Source organism: Triplophysa rosa, linkage group LG20 (genome assembly GCF_024868665.1).
Source record: "Triplophysa rosa linkage group LG20, Trosa_1v2, whole genome shotgun sequence".
In the NCBI taxonomy this organism is placed as follows: Eukaryota; Metazoa; Chordata; class Actinopteri; order Cypriniformes; family Nemacheilidae; genus Triplophysa; species Triplophysa rosa.
The window spans coordinates 20416387-20437628 of NC_079909.1; the positions used below are offsets into that span (position 1 = coordinate 20416387).

Below are 21242 nucleotides of genomic sequence, written 5' to 3' on the forward strand. Positions count from 1 at the left end.
CTCGATAGTGTGCCACCTACCACAATGTTTTCTCCTTCACTCGCCCTCTCTCTTTCGCTGTTTGGCTTAATATCTCTCTCTCGTCTTTCTCTCTTAACTTGTCTTTTGTAGTCGACCGGCATCTGTTAGGACACCCGTCGGGAGCAATTTAAGCAGAAGTGAGTGTCTTTTTCCTGTTATAAAGAAAATATTTTAAAAAGAAATGCATTCTGATTTATGTTTATTTTAATGTCACTTGGTAATTCTCTCTCTCTCAGCGAAGTCAGTGAGTTCCCGCACGTCCACTGCGGCCGGTTCGATGCAGCGCTCTCGCAGCGATGTCGATGTAAACGCAGCGGCCAGCGCAAAATCCCGTATGCCGGCTGTACCCACGGTCACCCCCTTCAGTTCAGCCGCAGCGCTGCCGCCCGGCTCCTACGCTTCACTGGGTAAGACAACCACAACACACGTTCACAGACAGAAATGTACACATACATGAGGAGGCAGACAGAATGAAAGACATATGGATGTGATGATGGACATGAACAGTGTTTATATGCTGACACGTGCTCACGTCCTCTCATCTTAAAGATGGCGCTGGTGATGCGGAGGGTAAGATGTGTGTGTGTGTGTGTGTGTGTGTGTGTTTATGCAGTCTGTCTCTCTCTCTCTCTGTCTATCAGTTTTGTGTTGTAATGTTGTGAGTCTTCATGAGACACACACAGAAGACAATGTCAGATGTTTGGAAGAGTTCTTGTCAAAAGTAAAATTCATCTCAATTTTCAAAGCTTGTTTGTCTGCGGTTTCAGCTGGACTGGTCATGTATGTTCACATCAAACCAAACATGTGATCAGTTTGTTTGCGTGTTACTGTGCGTTCATACCGCCAAAGCGAGGCGATGTCATTCATTTCAATGGAGAGCTGGCGACACGAGTGACAGTGACCGTTGGTGACAGGAAGTGGGTGTGTCTAGCGACGCAACAAAGTTGAGATTTGCTCAACTTTATGCAAACAACCAATAGGAGTAAAGCAATGAAGCTCACATCCTCCGTCTCTCGTCAGTTACTGCAGGGTTTGTTTATAAATGTTACTAGAGCAACCAAAGCTAAGAACGCCTGCTAACCACCTCGCAAGAGACTAGCGACAACTAGCAACAAGAGTCGCTGGCGGTGTGAACGCACAGTAAGGCCCGATTCACATTTCGCCTCTTTTCCGCACGCATATTCGTTATTTTAAATGTACGCACGCGGCCGCAAATAGGGGGCGACGCGCATCACGCACATTTTTCTAAGCGCGTCGGCGCCACATGCAAATGGAAATAGTTCGACTTTTCGGAGTGCCGCGCGCACACTGGCGGGTCATTTGAAGAGAGAAAGCAGCGTTTTCCGCACGGTTTTAGAGGCGAAATGTGAATCGGGCCTTAAACGGCATGTGTGTGTGACAGTGTTCACAGCGTCTGTGTTCGGTGTTGATTTGTTGAGACATTGTAAAGCGTTTAGGTCTTGTAATGTGTTTATCACGATCAAACAAACTATGTTTATTTATTCAAACTATATTTGATCAAGATCAACTGTAGTTTTTTGCATCCGTCATCTTGTTTCGTCTTCTGTTTGTTTGTGTTTCTCTGTTCATCTGAAGGTCGCGTGCGAACAAGACGGCCGAGTTCAGAGAAAGCTGCTGCGGGCCGGGCCTCTGTGACGGACAGCAGGGGGCGGAGCCGAGCCAAAGTTGCGTCCCAATCACAACGTGAGTGACATCACACTGTTCACTTGTTTAAATCTGCAGTTTCGCTACAAAATGTTTCGTATGTAGAGGAACGACAGGAATTTTGTAGAAGCATGTCGTCCAGAGCGTAGGATTTTCTCAGACCAGTGTTGGGTGTAACTAGTTACTAAGTAATTAGTTACTGTAATTTAATTACTTTCCCCTTGAAAAAGTAAAGTAAGGGATTACTCAATTTTTTCTGTAATTTAATTAGTTACTTCTGATGGAATGAAACTAAGTACTGTGTGTAATAGTGAAATTGACATCAAAATTCAAAGTCTAACTTAAAAATCCGTGCTTTAATGTATAATTCTCACATTTGTAATACTTTAGTCAGTTAATAATACTACTTTATGTAGTTTTATATTATTTGAGTGAATTGAAAGAGCCGTTTCATGTCTATCCTTGAATCAATTAACTAATCAAGGTTGATGTATAGAACGTAATTAGTAATTAAATACTTTTTAATAACTTTTTCAGAGTAACTGCACTCAGTATTCTCTATCACCTGGTGACCCGGGGTTATCATGTTTAAACGTGGTCCATACGTCTTGTGTGCTGTATTGAAAGACACCTGAAGTCATGCGGTAACTGCGAAGAACAGACCCTGTTCATGCTGTTGTTTCATTGACATTATGCACGAGTATAATGTGGCTTTCATGTGTTTCTGCTTAAACTCATCATCTTTCTCTCAGTGAGGATTTATGAATATGAAACTCATCTCTGCTCCTGTGCTGCATCATTAGCATCAGTATGCGTTAGATGGTTGCCCATGGCAACGGTCAGTTCATGTTGACATCACGGACTCGTGGGTAATGTAGTTTCACTCTCTTCACTGTCCTGCATCAAGGATCCAGATCAGCCAATCAAGCGGGGGGTAGAAATCACGGTACGGAGTAAAACACGTCTGCATGTTTCCCCCTGCGTCGGTCGCATCGTCACCTGTGCAGCAGCTCAATGTTCTGTTATGCTGCTCACAGATCTGTTGATGTTAGTATTTTGCAGTCACGTGTCGATGTTTTGTCTCGTCTGCATGTCCTGCCCCTTTTAGATATGATTTGTCACATGTGTTTACAGTTTGAATGTTTTGAAAGTGTTATTAAACTTTCTGCATGGGTGTGTTACAGCCGGCAGTCGCTCGACTTCACCCGGAAAGCTCGTGGCTCGTTCTTACGGAAAATTCCCTCGAGCTGCCGGAACGCCGTCAGACAGACGCAGTAAGATCCCGCGGAGTCAAGGCTGCAGTCGAGAGACCAGTCCCAGACGTGGCAGAGATGGTAAAACACACACACAGAGAGAGAGAGAGAGATAGAATGTATCTGACGTGATGCAGCAAGAGTCATTTAACACAGTTTGTATTAGTCCCACAACTGTCCATACAGACAAAATAAATATACTTTTAAATATACTTCAACTTTGCTTAAGAATATCTTCGTGTAGACGGTTTCATCGGACGCGCGCGCCTGGACTGAAGTTAACCTCCGGTCTGTGTTTGTTTATGGTTAGTGTGTCTAATAATATAATGTATGTTAATATTAATTTATAATATTATTATTTTATCGGATAATAATTTTATTAAATAAGCAATTTGTTGAATGGGTCTTGTAGTTTTGGACGCATTTAAATAAACCGTGTGGTACATTGACATCTAGTGGTTGAGCTTGGTATTGCAGTCTTAATTTAATATATTGTAGAGACACATTTAGCCAAGTAACGCTTCTTCTGGGTTTCTTTTGCTTGTTATCAGAAACAATCTGCAGGCGCTCTATTGGTTGTGAATGTGTAGTGGAGGTTAAGGGCAGTCCGCGCGCGCGCATGCGCAGTAACGTTTGTTTAGGTTGTTGCTTTGAAGCCGTCTATAGTAAGTACCAGAACTAGAATACTTGTAAGTGCACAGTTTTAAAACTACTTGGGACTAAATTTGGCCCACCTTTCAGGTTATAAACATGTATTTTTACGCTTATTTTATGTGTATCAGTATCAGTAGTAAACTTTGAGGACACAACTAGTTTACATTATTTTGAAAAGCGATGTTAAAAAGTATACACTCTTATATTTAGTTCGAAAGAAGTATACTGATGCACACTTGAACAAACACAGTTTTTGGTGTGAGGATGATGTACTGTAACCAATTCTGACTTGTGTCATTTAGCGGTAAATGTGTTCTTTTTTATTCATAGCAAATATTTAAAGCCTAAAATCGACCGTCACAAGTAAGGGATATTGTCCAGGCAGCCGGTTGTTATCTCAGAAAAGGGCTTATTTCGCGATAACAGCCGGCTGCTTGTACATTATCCCGCTTATTACACGGCTACTTGACACATGAGAAAAAAACTGGACATAAAATGTGAATTTGAAATATTCATTAGCTAATTTTTACCGAATGCAGACCTTCCGCGAGGAAATGCCGTTTAGTTTCGCTTTAAAGTAAGAAACGACGTTCAAACATCACGAACAGGAAAATTGGATTAATCATTTGTAAATATAATGTCATATATGTTATTAAAAGACATATTTATAATTCATTTTTGTGCAATATTAAACTGCCCCTCTCAAAATGATTTGCAGCATCCGGGTTACAGGGTGTTATTAGTTTTGAGCGGTTGTTATTTGAAAAGACAACCCTTGGAATGTCGCGACTGGCCAATCAGAATCAAGCATTGAAATGAGCCGTGTAATAAATGCTAATGTGACTGATGAGTTTTATTTCAATGGAGTCTGAATGTTAAGGAGACACATCAGACCGGGTCAATCGTGAACTCCTTGTCTCTCAGATCACTTTACGTGGTTTTAAAAGGATTTTACTGTGTTTATTTATGTACAATGTATGCCTCATTGAATGAGAATATGTTTCTGCGCGGATGATAAAACTTTCATTTTCTGCTCTTTTAAACTCTCTGCTGTCTGTCATGATGTCGTCCTGCTCGTGTCTTCCTCTCTTCTGTCCTGCTGTGTGTGTGTGTGTGTGTCAGCGCGGGGCAGTCGTATCCCGAGGCCCAGCATGAGTCAGGGTTGTAGTCGTGACACCAGTCGAGAGAGCAGTCGTGACCCCAGCCCGGCACGAGCGTTCAGTTCGCTGGGTAAGACACCCAACCAAATATGAAACCCCCCAAAATAATCGATTGAATCCTTCCCTGGAGCTCAATTGTTAGAGCATTGTGTCATTTTTAAAAAAAATACGTATCAGATTCATAAATAAACAGTTTAGCTAAACAGTTAGCATCATCGTGATAACTAAATTCAGTATATCCTGCAGCACTGGCTGTTCGTTTGAATCCTTTCCTCTATCTGCTGTCTAACATCTCTTGTGTTAAAGAGCTTTTATATGGGTTGAAGAAAGTTTGTTTTATGTGTGTCACTTGCTTCCTGGTCCTTCCCAGCATCCCACAGGCACTCTCGCTCCACCAGCGCTCTGACGGCAGGTGACGTGCTGCAGACAGGTGATTTGCATGTCCTGCGGCTCACGGCACCAGTGCCCGGCGTTTCACAGAGCTCATACAGAACCCAGACACATCCAGGTCATCTGAGCGCAGAATGAAGATTCTGTGTGTATAAATGTTTCCCTCCAGAGATCAGTGATCCCTCCTCAACTCTCTCTGTGTTACTGATGGTTAACAGAAAACTGGATGTGATCTGGACTGTGTGTGCTTTATTGTGTAGTTCGGTTCACGTGGGTTTGTGTGATTTTACAGAGTTCCCACAGTCAGGGTACACTACCGGAACATCAGAGAATGTGAAAATGTTCATAGACTATTGCTGCGTCCCAATTCGCATACTATCCGTCCTTAATAATTCTAAAACAGAATTATTATGTCCCAAATCATAGTATGCTGAAATGAGTATTCTCAAAGTACCCGGATGATCTACTGTTTCCGGTGAAAATTGGAAGTGCGAATGCATGGACACTTAATGGCTGATGTTACCCACAACTCACGGCGAGAGGGCGGAGTTTAGTGATGCTACACTGCATTAATAACATGAAATAAAAGATGCTTCGCAAAATTAATGAATGTAAGTATACAGTAAACATTACATACAAAATAATAAATGTATAAACACTTAAATGCAAGGAAGAGCTGTATTTTAAAGTCCCAGTGAAATTAAAATGACAATTCTTATTTTTTCATGAAATATCGCAGCGTTTATAGTAAATAGTTTATCAATGTGGGTCATTTTCTTTTTTTAAATTCATGTGCACTCATAATCTTCAGTTAAAATCAGAAAATGCACTTCCTTCCTGAAATGACTATCCATCTCAAATGACGTAAATTAGACGGCTTGGGCGAAGCTGCCAGTTTCATTTCAAAACGCAACGGCTGTTTTTACACATCCAATCAATTCGCAGTGAAAAATGCAATCCACGCCCACTAATTTCTCATTTGAAATTCCTTTTCACTCGGAAATGCGTCAGAACTGCAGTAAAAACGATCGCAACTTCCGGTTCATAGGGACTTTAAAGTTCGTGACAGATAAGGATCACAGTGTCGTCTAGGCAACAACAGCCACTTCTGTTTCGGTCAGTTTAGGAAAGTCGTGCCGCTCGGCGGACATGTTTGCGACGCGCCTCCGGGCAGTTATTACGTAATTCAAACAAGACGTGAATGGGAATACTGATATTTCTACACACGCCGGATAAACTCCTAATTAAATGACATATTTAAAAATGACGTAAACTCTACCATAACCGTTGTTTCCTTGATCAAATTACACTTAAAAACATTATTTTCATGTTGCTGTAGATACTATGCATGCGCAAAGCTTCGCTAGCCATAATTGAGCGTTGCTTTCCTCCCCATTCATTTCAATGGCAGTGACGCATCTTGTTCATATTAATATCTTTGGTGTCCCAGTGCGTGCATTCAGTTTTGCCTCGCACTAAAATGTATATACTTTTCCATGACAAAAACGGTACATACTTTTAGTGCATACTAGTATAAGTAGGCGAATTGGGACGCAGCATGTGTGTTAATATGAAATATTTCATTAGCTAGAAATTGTACCATGTGAATGCATTTGTACCTATAGACAATTATTTTTGTCCATTAATGACAGGAAAACTGGTAAAGAGTCATTCTCAGTTTATTCATTGTAAATGTGCTTTTAACTTTTTTCATTTTGATGAACTTGCATTCATACTTTCATTCCGTATATGTTATCGTTTGCATTATTATTCACAACGTTTTGTGCTGTAAATGAATGAAGAAGCTTGTCTGGTTCTTTTGGGATTCTCTTGAGTTTGGGCTGAATTATGTAAATCACTTCATCTCTCTCTGTCTCGCACTTCATTTATTGGCAAGACATTTGGATTATGTTGCAGTATCGACAAAGTTTTTTAATGACGTGTAAATACACAATCTCTCTCTCTCTCTGTGTGTGTGTGTGTGTGTGTGTGTGTCTCAGATCGCTTTGGTCTGATTCATCAGGCTCGTATCTCAGCGTCTGTTAATGCCATGAGAGTATTGAACACCGGTTCGGAGGTGGAGGCTGCTGTTGCTGATGCTCTGGTGAGAACCGTGAATCGCCTCGTTCGCCACGTTTAATGTATTTGTTGTGCTGGATTCATCGGAACGAATATTCGTCTTCGTAATTTTTCATCATAATGTGAACTTTCTCTGATGTCATCAAGCCCTTGCTGTCACAATGCATCCAGTCTGTCGTTTTCCTCATCAAATATACAGTTTTACCTTCACGTATTTTCTTTAAACACAGTTAAATGACACGCAGTAAGTTTCAGGTTGCATTGCTGAAATATTCTGCCGCATTTATCACAGTGATCGCAAATAAATATGCAGTAATGTGATGCAAGGCGTTAGGCTCGAAGTTCAAGGAACATCTTTAATGATCATCCAAAGTACTGTAGAATGAGATGTCTTGATCATTTTGCACATTCTGTTAATTAAAGGTCTTATGTATTTGTTCTCTCTCTCACAGCTTTTAGGAGAATCTAGGAATAAGGTGATGCATTTGTTCACACAGTGTTTTTTATGCTTTCGAATCGTTAAGCATCACTGTAATATTCTACATTTGTTGCTTCATTCTTGTTCAGACAGTCTGTACAATAGACTGACATTTGATGGCATGTTATGAACAATGTGTGTGTGGTTTATTTGTCTGGCAGCGGAGGCCGATGTGCCGGCGCTTCGAGTCTCCTGGAATGTGTTCTGACGACGATGCCAACAGTGACGCGTCCAGCGCGTGTTCAGAGCGTTCCTACGGCTCACGCAACGGCGGGATTCCACATTACCTGCGTCAGACGGAGGACGTGGCCGAGATTCTGAACCACTGCGCCAGCTCCAACTGGTCTGAGAGGAAAGAGGGACTCCTGGGACTCCAGAACCTTCTGAAGAGCCAAAGAATCCTCAGGTGCCAAACACAAGATACTGTTTCCCCCGAAAATATCTCGTCCTCATGCCATCGCAGATATGATGACTTTCTTTTGAACACCCTCAGAGTTCCATTATAATGTAATCCATACTGAACGATTGGGTTAATAAATGTCTTCTGATTAAAAGCTGGCTTGCACAAGTTGCCCTGACGCGCACCTCTCCAAAAATGTAACAACGCGTCAACTCAACGCGGACCGCAAGCGCTGTGATTGGTCTGTTTGAACCCCTCCCTCAGGTCAAAAAACTCTGCGATAGAGTCATGTTTACTCAAACGCATTTCCGAATGAATTATCTAAGTAAATGATTTGTGCTTCTGTATTTAACATCTCAAATCTGAAACAAAAGTGACTGTTTACTTGCCGCTGTCACTGCTAAAGCTTCTCAAACCAGCGGCTTCTTCTTTGGCTCTTGTCTTGGTTACACAAGCAACACGCGCGTGGACACTGACGCCTAGTGGTCATTGCCTGTCGGCGCGGACAACGAGGTAGAAGTGTAAATGAAAACCGACACGTAGGCTACGGCATAGGTCCAACGCACGAGTATAAACTTGCCTTAATACACTACTGTATGGAAGTAAAACAGTGACAAATGTATTTGAAGCAACATAAAAAATAAACTAAAAAAAACAATATAAGAACAGTGAGTGCATTTTAAGGTTCTGCAATTCAACATGTATCTAAGACCCTGCGTCTGTAGCTGTGTCTCGTTTCGGAAGGCTGCGTCCTTGTGTCCTCTTGAGGTCTCATCCTCTGTTGCTATGACAACACGTTGCACTCGCACACCTGGCAAATTAATTAAAATGATTTCTACATGATTTTAAGAGGTAAAAAGTCTGTAACTTTCTACCCTAAACAATGCCAAAAGAGTTAAACAAATGTAGCATTTTTTGCCTTACTGTACAAATAACTAAACACTTGTAAACCTATTTACTACATATGCCTCCTGAGATTCAAAAACGTGACACAAATTGTAAACTGTTCACATGTAAACACCACATATTTGATTGAATGTGCAGCAGCTGCTGCCGTTTATTCAAATAACAGACGTTGGCGGACGCAAAGAATTGTGGGTTATCTCTAGCAACCAAGGATACAGCTCACGTGTCCTCTGAATTCTGGTGAAAGTAGGTCGCATTAGAAGGGTGCATACGGAGCATCCTACCTGCGTTTATGAAACGAGACAGCCTCGATGACGTAACAGGCTTCAAATGAGACCTCCGGAGGATGCGGCCTTCCCAAACGAGACACAGCTTGTGTTTACGTGGCTTCACACGAGTCACATGATGTGTCTGTGTTTCAGTCGTGTGGAGCTCAAGAGACTGTGTGAGATCTTCACCAGAATGTTCGCAGATCCGCACAGCAAGGTGACATCTTTGCTTTTCATTTGCTCTTCGTTGAATCTCACTGATGTCTAAGAGAAATAACCGCGATCTCATCTGTGATGTTTCTTTCTTCTGATGAATCTGGTGTTCTCGTTCTGGCTTGGACTGTTTCGTCAGAGAGTGAGTTTTCTCTCGGCATATTCAAACAAACATGTTTCTTTCTCGAGGCGTTCGCAAACCGGCGTGCTTGATTTCAGGTGTTCAGCATGTTCCTGGAGACGCTGGTGGATTTCATCTCCGTTCACAGAGAAGATCTTCAGGACTGGTTGTTCGTTCTGCTCACGCAGCTCTTGAAGAAGATGGGAGCAGATCTTCTGGGCTCCGTCCAGGCTAAAGTTCAGAGAGCGCTGGATGTCACCAGGTCTGTCGTCCGCTCCGTCCTCGCTCAACGTTCTGTCCCGTCAAACGCGTCTCTGTTTCACGTCTCTGGTTTCTTGTGTACTTCACAGAGATTCTTTCCTGTATGATCAGCAGTTTAACATCCTCATGCGCTTCATCGTTGATCAAACGCAGATGCCGAACCTCAAGGTCAGTCAAGAGTTTGAATGTCTCGACATCCTTGATTAACTCTTTGTCTCTTTTATCAAAGTCGGGGGTCAGATTAACTGATCGTGTGTGTGTGTTTGTGCAGGTGAAGGTGGCCATCCTGAAGTACATTGAGTCTTTGGCCAGACAGATGGATCCCTCAGACTTTGTGAACTCCAGCGAGACGCGTCTGGCCGTCTCTCGGATCATCACGTGGACCACAGAGCCGAAGAGTTCAGACGTGAGGAAGGTCAGTGTGTGTGTGTGTTGTGTGCGTGTTGTGTGTATTGTGTGTATTGGGAGGTTGTGATGTGTCTCATGATCGTCGTCAGAGCTGCTGGATGAATGAGGAGATGTCGGGCAGGATCACTGTGACCTCCCTGCCGGGAGATGGTAACCTGGAGGAGAGATGTAAGCAGGTAGTGACCCCGTGACCTTTAACCTCTGACCTGCAATACGGAGGTCACGCGTGTACATGCGTTCCCTAACACTTCTGTGTGGTGTGATGAGATTGAGAACGATTTTCAGGTCCTGCTGTACAGGACCACATCTTGTCATCTCTTATGTGGATAATCTGAACGATTGTTCATGTTTGTAATCTAACAGCGTGTGTGTGTTCATGTTTGTATATCCCGGTGGGGACCTAAACCTGAATGCACACCAACACATGGGGACTCGTGTCACTGTGGGGACCAAAATTGAGGTCCTCATGGGCAAAAAAGCGAATAAATTGTACAGAACAATATTTTTTAAAAATCTAAAAATGCAAAAAGTGTTCTATGATCTTTAGGTTTAGGGATAGGGTTAGGGATAGGGCATAGAATATACAGTTTGTACAGTATAAAAACATTACGCCTATGGACTGTCCCCACGGGGATAGTAAACCAGACATGTGGTGTGTGTGTGCGTGTGTGTGTGTGTGTAACATGTTTTTGTGTCACTAACTCTTTTATCTTACAGTAACGCTTATGTCAGAAAGGATGTCATATTTGATTTAACACGCATGAAAACAAGAGTGTAGACGAACAAATTGTACTTAAAACAAAAAAGTACGACTTAAAACAGCAAAAATTAAAACAGTGAAATACACTACTGTATGGAAGTAAAACAGTGACAAATGTATTTGAAGCAAAAAAACGTGCATTACATGAACAGTGAGCTCTGCAATTCAACATGGTCGTATATTTAAGCTGTGAATTTATCAAGTGGAAACATAAAATAACATTTTTAAACATTTCAATGTTATATATTCAGATTATTTTAAAATACGACTTTTCCAATTTCATTGTTCAAAATTTCAACACTAACTACTCAAGATTTTTGAAAATACAACCTTTAAATATGGACAGGAACATTTTGGTGCATATTGTTTCGAAATTCAACGTTGCACATCCGGGTATCGCAGGAATCGAGCATCTGCTGATTGTCGGCTTCACCAGCAGGTGGTTTGCCCAAATGGACCAAGATATAAAAACATGCAGGCCCAGATAATCATAATATTTAGGCCTACTTACCCTGCTTTGGTCTCATCATAACTCGCTTGCACCACCTGCTGGTGAAGCCGGCAGTCAGCAGGTGTCGATTATGCATCGATGCTCGATTGCTCTTCCTGCGATACCCGGATATGCGATGTTTAATTTCTTTCCCAATTTGAATCACTGAACTTGTGGAAGTGAATTAATAAGCACCGAAATTTTCCTGTCCTGTCGTATTTTAAAATAATCTGAATGTTTAATATTGAAATGTTTAAAAATGCTATTTTCCACTTGAAAAGTTCCCAGCTTCACAGCTTGAATTGCAGAATCTTAAAATGCAAGCACTGTTAATATAATGCCTTTTTTCAGTTAATGCTACTTAGCACGTTCTTTTAGCTTCAAATACATTTGTCACTATTTTACTTCCATAGTACTGACGGACTCTTTTAATGTGAAAGAATATGTTACACTAACTAAGGACACACCTTTACTGTGACACACATGAACTGTTTTGTGTTGTCAGGCTGCTCAGACGGTGTTGATCTCGCTGTTTGAGCTCAACACTCCGGAGTTCACCATGCTGTTGGGTGCTCTGCCCAAAACCTTTCAGGACGGAGCCACGAAACTGCTTCACAATCATCTGAAGAACAGCAGCATCTCCACTGCAGCGGTACACTATGATCATCCTCACAAAAAACACTCATCTAAAACATGATCGGCCCATCGCTAACATCACTGACGTGTTTGTGACATCTCAGGCGTCGCCCAGCAGCACTATGGGACGCCCACCATCAAAACACCCCGTGACCCGCGCGAGTCCTCTGACGTCGCCCACCAGCTGTTCACACGGGGCACATTCACCCAGGTACATCACCACAACGCAAGAACACACGCCGAACGTAGCAGCAGATCTGTGACGTGAACGTGTGGAATCTGTGGTTTAGATGAACGGGGTTTGTCAGAAGTTCAGCGTCAGACGGTATTCTTTTCTCTTTCTCGTCTCTCCTCACGTCTCAGTCATTTCTGGGCCTGGAGCTCAAAGTCTTCCTCTCCCCTCACACCCCCCCACCCCGGCCCCGCCACCCCCCCTCTCCCGGCTCATCGGAGAGCTCACTCGCCCAGGTAACACGCCGCGGCCGGGCGCTGGGCTGGAGAAATTCTTGTGTCATCTCTTCACCCTCATGTCATTTCAGACTTGCATGAGTTTCTTTCTTCAGCAGAAGATATTTTGAAGAACGTCGCTAATCAAACAACACCGAACCCCATTGAGTTCCATTGTATGAACACAAAACCATTTCTCTAAATATCTTCTGTTGTGTTTTACGGATGAGAAAGTTGTACACTGACATGCGTAGTGTCATGCTGGTGGAGAGAAATACACTTCAGTTTCAATATAAATGTGGAAATGTGCACCCTGTGTTTTCATCCATCACAAACAAATGTGTCATTTTTTGAATGCCTGATAGTTTGATGTGACACGGACAGATTGATAGTCACGTCATGTTCGCTCTATAGTGTCGTGTTTATTTCTGTGTGATGTCTTTCCCTGTAGACGGCTGCTGTAAACCTACAATATTCATTTCACCTCTTTCTAAAAGAAATCTGAAATATGTTAGCCAATAGACAAACATTTCACATCACAAGAAAAGACGTGGCATGACATTTTCATTCCGGATGAATGATGACACATTATTTTCAGCTGTTTCGCTTCATGAGGTGTCGTTGAATGCAGATCTGTTTGAGTCATGCGTGTGTAATTTAGGCTTTTCAGGCGAGCACAACAACATTCTCATCATGACATCGTGTTTATGTCGACGTTATCTCACCGTGTGTGTGTGTGTGTGTGTGTGTGTGTGTGTGTGTGTGTGTGTGTGTGTGTGTGTGTGTGTGTGTGTGTGTGTGTGTGTGTGTGTGTTTAGTATGTTGGAGTGCGACACGGAGAACATGAACTCGGAGGAGATCTTCAGCTCTTTGAGAGGAGTAACAGAAGCCATTCAGAGCTTCAGCTTCCGCAGTCAGGAGGAGATCCCAGAGCCAATCAAACGCGACGGCAGGCGGGACGATCCCGTAAGATCACACCTGATGCTTTCATTGAGACGAATGAATTCAGGACTTTAGAATAAAAGGATAACATAAGGACTGCTGGAGGTTTCGAGTAGGGCTGCAACAACTAATCGATAATAATCGATAATGAAAATAGTTCAGTCAACGAATTTCATTATCGATTAGTTGGTCTGTGACGTCGCTTGCGAGCTGCGCAGTTATAAATCAAATGCGTCTTCCCTTTTAAAATCACCGTTTTAGACGTGTCTCCAGTTTTGAAGTCAGACGTCTTTTGAATGCATCTCTTCAAGCCGCGCAGTTTTAAAGCTTAAAGGGGAGAGGTGTTTTAAATGACAAAATGAAAGGTTATATTTGTGAAACCCATTTTGTGGCATTTGCACTTTGCAAAGTAAATAATAGGCAAAATTCCCCGATCTGGGGGTTTGTTTAGTTCAGAGGGGGGAAGTAACGAAGTGCATTTACTTGAGTACTGTACTTAAGTACACTGTTTGAGTGTCTGTACTGTACTTACCTATTATTTTTTTCTGGATACTGTTTACTGTACTTGACTACATTTGAATGACAAATATCTCACTTTTCATGCAACAAAAAAATGATTTTTTTCACGTTTGGGAGAGACTGTTGTCGGCTGCTTCTAATATGACACGCCTGAATCAGTGTTTATTAGGGAGACATCCACAACATTTTGGGAGAAGGCAAATGAGTTCAGTTGTGTATACTTTTCCCATCTCTGATTTAGTTATTATAAGCAAAAGATCTAATTAAACGTTTTAGCAGATTAATCGGAAAAATAATCGCCCAACTAATCGATTAGCAAAATAATCGTTAGTTGCAGCCCTAGTTTCGAGTGTTCATTAACTGTAGAAATGAGAACAGAGAACTGATATACATCAATGATTTACATTACATACTCATCAGAGTAATAGTATAACAATATATATTCATTCATTTGTTAAACAGAGATGCAAATCTTTCTGTGTTTCTGTCAGACGGGTGTGATGTCATCGTGTACGGACTCGCGTCTGTCAGCAGGAGGAACTGAAGGAGGTCGAACCGCTCTGGACAATAAAACATCTTTATTAAACACGCCGTCTCAGCGCTCCTTCAGCGGCCCGTGGACACGAGAGTACAACCCTTACAACTACAGCGACTCCATCAGCGTCTCTGAGAAAGAAACTCCTGTCGGGTTTGACACCGCCGAGCTCGGAGACGGTAAAATAACCCGTCGGACCTGCGGCCCAACGTTCACAACAAAACACAACACATTCTCTCTGTTTCCCTCTTCAGGCCGTCACGGCTGCGGTGAGAACAAGACATCGCATGCTAGAAGCTTTTCTGCAGGTATGAGAATATTTGTCATGCTAGAAAATATTCAATATGTGCCAATAAATGTAAAACAAGTAGGGCTGTCAAAAGATGAATCGCGATTAATCATGTTTACACAATAGATATGTCTCTGTACTGCTCATATTCATTTTGTATTTATAAACGCATACACATACATGTATACATATTTAGGAATTTATAGGATTTATGTATTTATTTACAAATAATGTAATTGTTTATACATTTTTATATTTAAAATTTTTCTTAAATATATGCATGCATGTGTATGTTTTTATAAATACAAAATTAATATGCACAGTTAGGGCTGCAACAACTAGTCGATAAAATTTATGGTAAAAAAGAACTATTAAAAATATTGATATATTTTATTTCTGTATTGCATTTACAGTATAAATTGTTACATTTAAATCTAAAATTTAATCCTTTTTAGTTTTGTAAATCTATATATTATATTTTTGAACCTTAGTTTTATTTGAGCTGTTTAATGTAGTTTTATTATTGTCTTGAATTGGTTTTAATGTCATATTTTTAGGTTTTTTAGGTTTGTTTGCCATTTTGTTTTTTAATTTAGTTAGAGTTTAATTGTGTGGTTTAGTTTAAGTTTTTCAAATAACATTTAGACCAAAATTGTATTTTATTGTTTGATTTGATTTGATTTGATTTGAATGATATTTATTTCAGTTAACAGAAGCTGCATGACTGTATTTCACAAAAGCTGTGTTGTGATTGGCCAGGGCCCAGTCAGCAGTCGGAGATGGTTGGTGACCTGCTGAAGGAGCTGTCCAATCACAGCGAGCGTGTGGAGGAGAGGCGGGCCGCTTTGCTGGAGTTACTGAAGGTTACTCGTGATGACGGACGGGTGATGTGGGAGGAGCATTTTAAAACCATGCTGCTGTTGCTGCTGGAGACGCTGGGAGACAACGATGTGAGTGAAACCTCAGTCTTCACTGCACTGTGAGTGATGTTGACGTGCTGACCGCGGTGTCGTGTTCTCCGCAGCACACGATCCGAGCGCTCGCTCTGCGTGTTCTCAAAGAGATCATGCGCAGTCAGCCTGCACGCTTCAAGAACTACGCAGAGCTCACCATCATGAAAACACTGGAGGCTCATAAAGACGGACACAAAGAGGTGAGCGAGAGGGTCTCTGTCCTCGGGCCGTCTTTAACCCTCGTGCTGTGTCTGTCACGTGTGTTCTGTGCCGCACAGGTGGTCCGGGCTGCTGAAGAGACGGCGTCAGTGCTGGCCGGCTCCATTCACTCTGAGCAGTGTGTCAAAGTTCTGTGTCCCATCATCCAGACGGCGGATTACCCCGTCAACCTCGCCGCCATTAAAATGCAAACCAGAGTCATCGAGCGCATTTCCCAGGATTCCCTGCTTCAGCTCCTGCCCGACATCATCCCGGGACTGCTGCAGGTAGACAAACACACACACATCCACATCCGTCACACTGACGCTGACACTGTGTGGGTTTATGTGTTTCAGGGCTATGATAACACGGAGAGCAGCGTTCGGAAGGCCAGCGTGTTTTGTCTGGTGGCGATTTATTCTGTGATTGGTGAAGATCTGAAGCCGCACCTACAACAGCTCACCGGCAGCAAGGTCATACAGAACAAACCTTCAGAACAAATTCAGTTGAAATGGATTTCATTGGCGACAGCTTTACAACACAAACATAAGACATTTTATAACAGAACTATTACACATGCAGCGATCGCTCTCCCAGTGATCAAGTCAGAGGTCAAGACAAATATATCAAACAAACAAAACAATACTGATCCAGAATCACTTCCTGTTTCAGGTTTATTAACTCTACACACACATTAGAACACAATCAACAGAACATTTAGGACTGAATGAACATTTTAAATTTAAGACTATATTTTTCTTATATCTTATACATTTATATATATTTTATATATATATATAATTTTTCATATATTTCATACTGTCATATATTTTTCATATATCTTATACATTTATATATTTTTCATATCATATATATATGGATATATTTTTTCATATATTTATGTTTTTCATATATCTCATACTATCATATATTTTTCATAAATCTCACATATTTATATATAGTTTTATATATATATATTTTTTCATATATCTCATACTATCATATATTTTTCATAAATCTCACATATTTATATATAGTTTTATATATATATTTTTTTTCATATATCTCATACTATCATATATTTTTCATAAATCTCACATATTTATATATAGTTTTATATATATTTTTTTTTTCATATATCTCATACTATCATATATCTTTCATATTTTTCATATATCTTATATATTTCTATTTTTCATATATCTTTTTTCATATATCCTACACATTTATATATACTTTTTTCATATATCATATATATGGATATATATTTTCATATATCTTATATATTTTTCATATTTCTTATACATTTAGAGTATATATTTTTCAAATATCTTACAGTATATGTTTATATATATCTTATATATTTATACATTTTGTATATGTCTTAAATATACTTATATTTAATATATACATTATCTATGAGTTAAAATAAAAAAACAAGAAGTGTTGTTTATGTCTTACAAAATGGTCTTTAGAACAAACAAAACAAATATATAAATATAAAAAAGAAACCGAACAAATATAAAACCGATATAAATAACAAACTGGGTGAAACTGAAGCTGAATATAAATCTGACTAAGTGTACGGTTACTCTCATACAGCCTTTCCTCGTGTGACAACTAGCTCCGGTCCCTCGTACAACAGTTTAAATTCTGAAATCTATATTTTCCAGACAGTAGAAAGTGAGGCAGGTCATTGGGGTTCTGACAGAGCTATTCATTGAAGTAAAATGAAAACAAACAAATGAAGTAATGCGGGAGTGCCGCACAAACAGCTCGACTCGATGTGAAACACAGACGCTCAGATATACAGTATTCATATTGAATGAAATATATCTTGAATTTAAAATCCATGAACTCAGAACACCTTCCCATTTGAAAGTTTAAGTGTTGTCTATGTAGGCCACTCAGTGGATTTAACAAGAGATCTTGTGTTTTTTGTGCTTTTCAATGCGATTGTTTTCTTTCTCTGTATCTGTGTGCAGATGAAACTGTTGAATCTCTACATCAAACGGGCTCAAACCACCACCAGCACCAGCAGCAGTTCTTCAGATATCTCATCTCACAGCTGATCTCAGACCCATTCCCTCCCATCCGTCTTCAAACGCTCTCCAGCACGTCGAACTCGTGCCGTTGTGTCTGGTGTAAGTAGATGCTGTTAGAGCACACGTGTGAAGATGTTTTATTATACACTTGAACAGCCGTCGCCTTTGACTTTAAACAAACATGATTTGATCTGTGCCTGCGTAAGAAAACCACCAGAAGAACATTTCCCCTCACAATCAGTGTTTTTTTATTTATTTTGAAGCTTTCTTGTGGTGTTTATCCACCTCACATGTTTATCGTTCCATCAGATCGGCCAATCACAGGTGTGGGGTTTATTTGATCAATGTGTCATTTTAGCTGATTTTATTTGGTTGGAGAAACAAACGCCGCTGCCTCTGAGTTGAGTATTAGAATGAATGAAAATTCTGTTTGGATGTTGAAAAATATGCAAGAACAAAAGATTGTATTTGTACATTATTGTTTTATTTGGTTGATAACATTTCATTCTGTTCTGGATTCGTGAACGGTTTCAGGACCATGACATTTCAACACTAATAGAGAGTTTTTCTTTTGTGAAGACGTTGATTTTATTTGATTCAAATGTTCCTACAGAAATGTGTGCATTTGGCCTTTCCCAGGTAGAGATTCCACTGTTAACATTAGAAACCTACTGACTGTAAAGGCAAAAATACCTGTGGAGTTCTGGGCTGTTCGGAGAAGAAAATGTGAACAAAAATAATCCAAATTGGATTTTATTAGTCAAGTTGTTGTTTATACCCAGTTTTGTGGTTTGAAATCTCGGTGCTTAATTGTTTCACACTGAATGTTTAACCTTATATGATATTTACAGTTTTATTTCGTTTTTATTTTCGTGTTTCGACAAGGAAAATGACACTACAAATATCCTAAAGCTCTTGTTAAAAATCCCAAAGAACGATTCTCTCACACACACACACACACACACACACAAAAGGATTTATTTAGAAGTAGAAAAATGATCAAATATGGTATATTTAAAACTAGAATTGGCTATTTAAAAGATCTTTTGCATGAAAACAGTTTAAGAAATCATTTTAGTCTATTAGTGCTTATTAAATTAAAAATGATTTAGAAACATTAAAGATGCCAACATCTGTATGACATCCGTTTGTAAAGTGAACACTTCTATCATAGGACGCTAGAAACACAAAGTATTTATGACTGATGATCACTAACTGAAATCACATGACAGAGAACAACATCCAGAGCTTCACACGACGCGCTTTACTTTGCTTTTGATGCTTTTTCTTCATATTCATATTCGCGTCTGTATTTATTTGATTCTTTGTACACGTGACCTGTTTTGCTTTGACCGTCACACGTGTAGAATAAGAAATCTGTAAACTTGATTTGCTTTCGATAAACAAACCCTTAAAGTTGTACATGTCTGTGCCGTGTGATTTCTTTTTAGTTTCATGAAGGATTAAATCCCAGACGTGTCGCGTTATGCATTTGAAAGGTACTCATTTAGTTAAATATTCATGCAGGTGTTGTATTGAGTTATTCATGATGATCAGGAGTGGATGTAATGTTGATGTTCTCTGTGGGCATTTCACACTTCAACCCAACATGGAGAGACAGAAACACAGTTTATTATTGCTGGATATTTCAGCCCACATAAAAAATAAATACTATAGTAAATACTTAAGTGTGTATATATACATATAGAGTAAACTGTAGTAATATTCCCATTGTTTTGGAACCTTACTATAGTATGCATTCAAGTTTACCGCAGTATATACTTTTATCGGTTCACTAGATACTACAGAATACTAAAGTATACATTCAAATCCTGCAATAGCAATTACTAGAATATACTATAGTAAAGAATACAGTATGTTTTCATGGTTAATGAGCTGAACTCAGAACAGACCGAAGCCAAACCAGACGCTCTTATTGTCAAAACTTTCTTGAAAATAATTGTTTTTATAAGGTTTGTATTATCGTGTCTTATTTTTCAGGTCAGAATTGGGATTTATTTATTGCAGTTGTGAGAACTCGCGTGTCAAAGTTGATGATCATGAAACTCTTAATGGCCATAAAAATAGGCTTCATTTTTCTCTTTACAGCGCTTCACAAGCTTCGTGAGAGATTTAAATGACTTTAAACTCAATTTTATACATGGTGTATGGAGTTATACTGTTAGTGCTTTCATTTATATTTTAAAATGTGCTTTTATTTGGACATTTTTAGGTTTTATGTTCATTTTAGTTCAATTTTCAGCAGTTTTATTACATGCTTTTGTTCTTTTATTATTTATTTATGTTGTTATATACTGTACATACTGTACGTTGAATTTATTTAAGTTTAGTTTTTATTTATTTTCACTTAATAATTTTAGTGCCTCAGCTTAAACTTAGTTCACTTTATTTCCGAGGCAACATTGTGTTTAGTTTTCAAATGATATTCAGGCCAATATTTGATTTAAATCCAGCACACAGAAATGTTTTGGTAAACTATGATGAGGTTGATGGTGTAGTTGTTTAAAACTTGGCAGAAAGTCTTTATATTCCGGTCGGATGTGATGATGTGATGTGATTCTCTTTCATCTTGGGTTCTGATGTCTGAAATCTCGCTGGACATTCACTTCTGAGACCTTCACAAGTTTCTGCCGTTGTAGACATTTCCATCCTGTCACGTAGCAGTATCAATGCTTGCTTTGGTTAGCTTTCCGTCTTCTGTGATTATACTATATTTGATAAAAAATGGACATTAATTCATAGATTTAAACTGATGGAATATCTAGTATTTAATTTCATGTTAATCGTATTGGATGGAGAAGGATGTTTTATGAAATGTGATTTAATGGCACTTGATGATTCTCATCAGCAGGGGGCGCTGAAGCCATTGAGAGACTCTTGACATCACTGTATGTATACTGTGTAGTACACTTCACTACAGTATATACTCAAACCCGTTTAACCGCTGAATTTACTTCCATCTTCTATCTCTCCGATGAAATGAATGATTTAATGAAACATCCCTTTTAAAACATGTTGTGCTATTAAGCTGAAAAATAAGCAAGTATATGTATTCTGAGAAATGACACTTCAGTATGCTTGACTTACAGCGACAGAAGAGTCTAAAGTGTCTGTGTTGGCCACAGTCTC

General features: G+C 39.8%; 1 protein-coding gene across 1 annotated transcript in view; it reads left to right on the forward strand.

Annotated features, from left to right (window-relative positions):
- The window catches only part of LOC130570894 (CLIP-associating protein 1), a 38721-nt gene extending 19209 nt beyond the window's left edge, over window positions 1-19512 (forward strand). The window contains exons 18-44 of the mRNA XM_057361374.1: window positions 112-158; window positions 258-428; window positions 571-591; window positions 1618-1725; window positions 2871-3020; window positions 4716-4823; window positions 5124-5183; window positions 7144-7247; window positions 7675-7698; window positions 7862-8106; window positions 9429-9492; window positions 9628-9630; window positions 9708-9871; window positions 9960-10038; window positions 10142-10285; window positions 10368-10454; window positions 12034-12180; window positions 12269-12375; window positions 12528-12632; window positions 13430-13577; window positions 14564-14786; window positions 14862-14915; window positions 15656-15846; window positions 15921-16049; window positions 16128-16334; window positions 16404-16520; window positions 18033-19512. Coding sequence (XP_057217357.1) covers window positions 112-158; window positions 258-428; window positions 571-591; window positions 1618-1725; window positions 2871-3020; window positions 4716-4823; window positions 5124-5183; window positions 7144-7247; window positions 7675-7698; window positions 7862-8106; window positions 9429-9492; window positions 9628-9630; window positions 9708-9871; window positions 9960-10038; window positions 10142-10285; window positions 10368-10454; window positions 12034-12180; window positions 12269-12375; window positions 12528-12632; window positions 13430-13577; window positions 14564-14786; window positions 14862-14915; window positions 15656-15846; window positions 15921-16049; window positions 16128-16334; window positions 16404-16520; window positions 18033-18119 — 3094 coding nt within the window. The 3' untranslated portion in view covers window positions 18120-19512. The remainder of the gene's footprint in view (window positions 1-111; window positions 159-257; window positions 429-570; window positions 592-1617; window positions 1726-2870; window positions 3021-4715; window positions 4824-5123; window positions 5184-7143; window positions 7248-7674; window positions 7699-7861; window positions 8107-9428; window positions 9493-9627; window positions 9631-9707; window positions 9872-9959; window positions 10039-10141; window positions 10286-10367; window positions 10455-12033; window positions 12181-12268; window positions 12376-12527; window positions 12633-13429; window positions 13578-14563; window positions 14787-14861; window positions 14916-15655; window positions 15847-15920; window positions 16050-16127; window positions 16335-16403; window positions 16521-18032) is intronic.
- Window positions 19513-21242: the final 1730 nt, after the last annotated feature.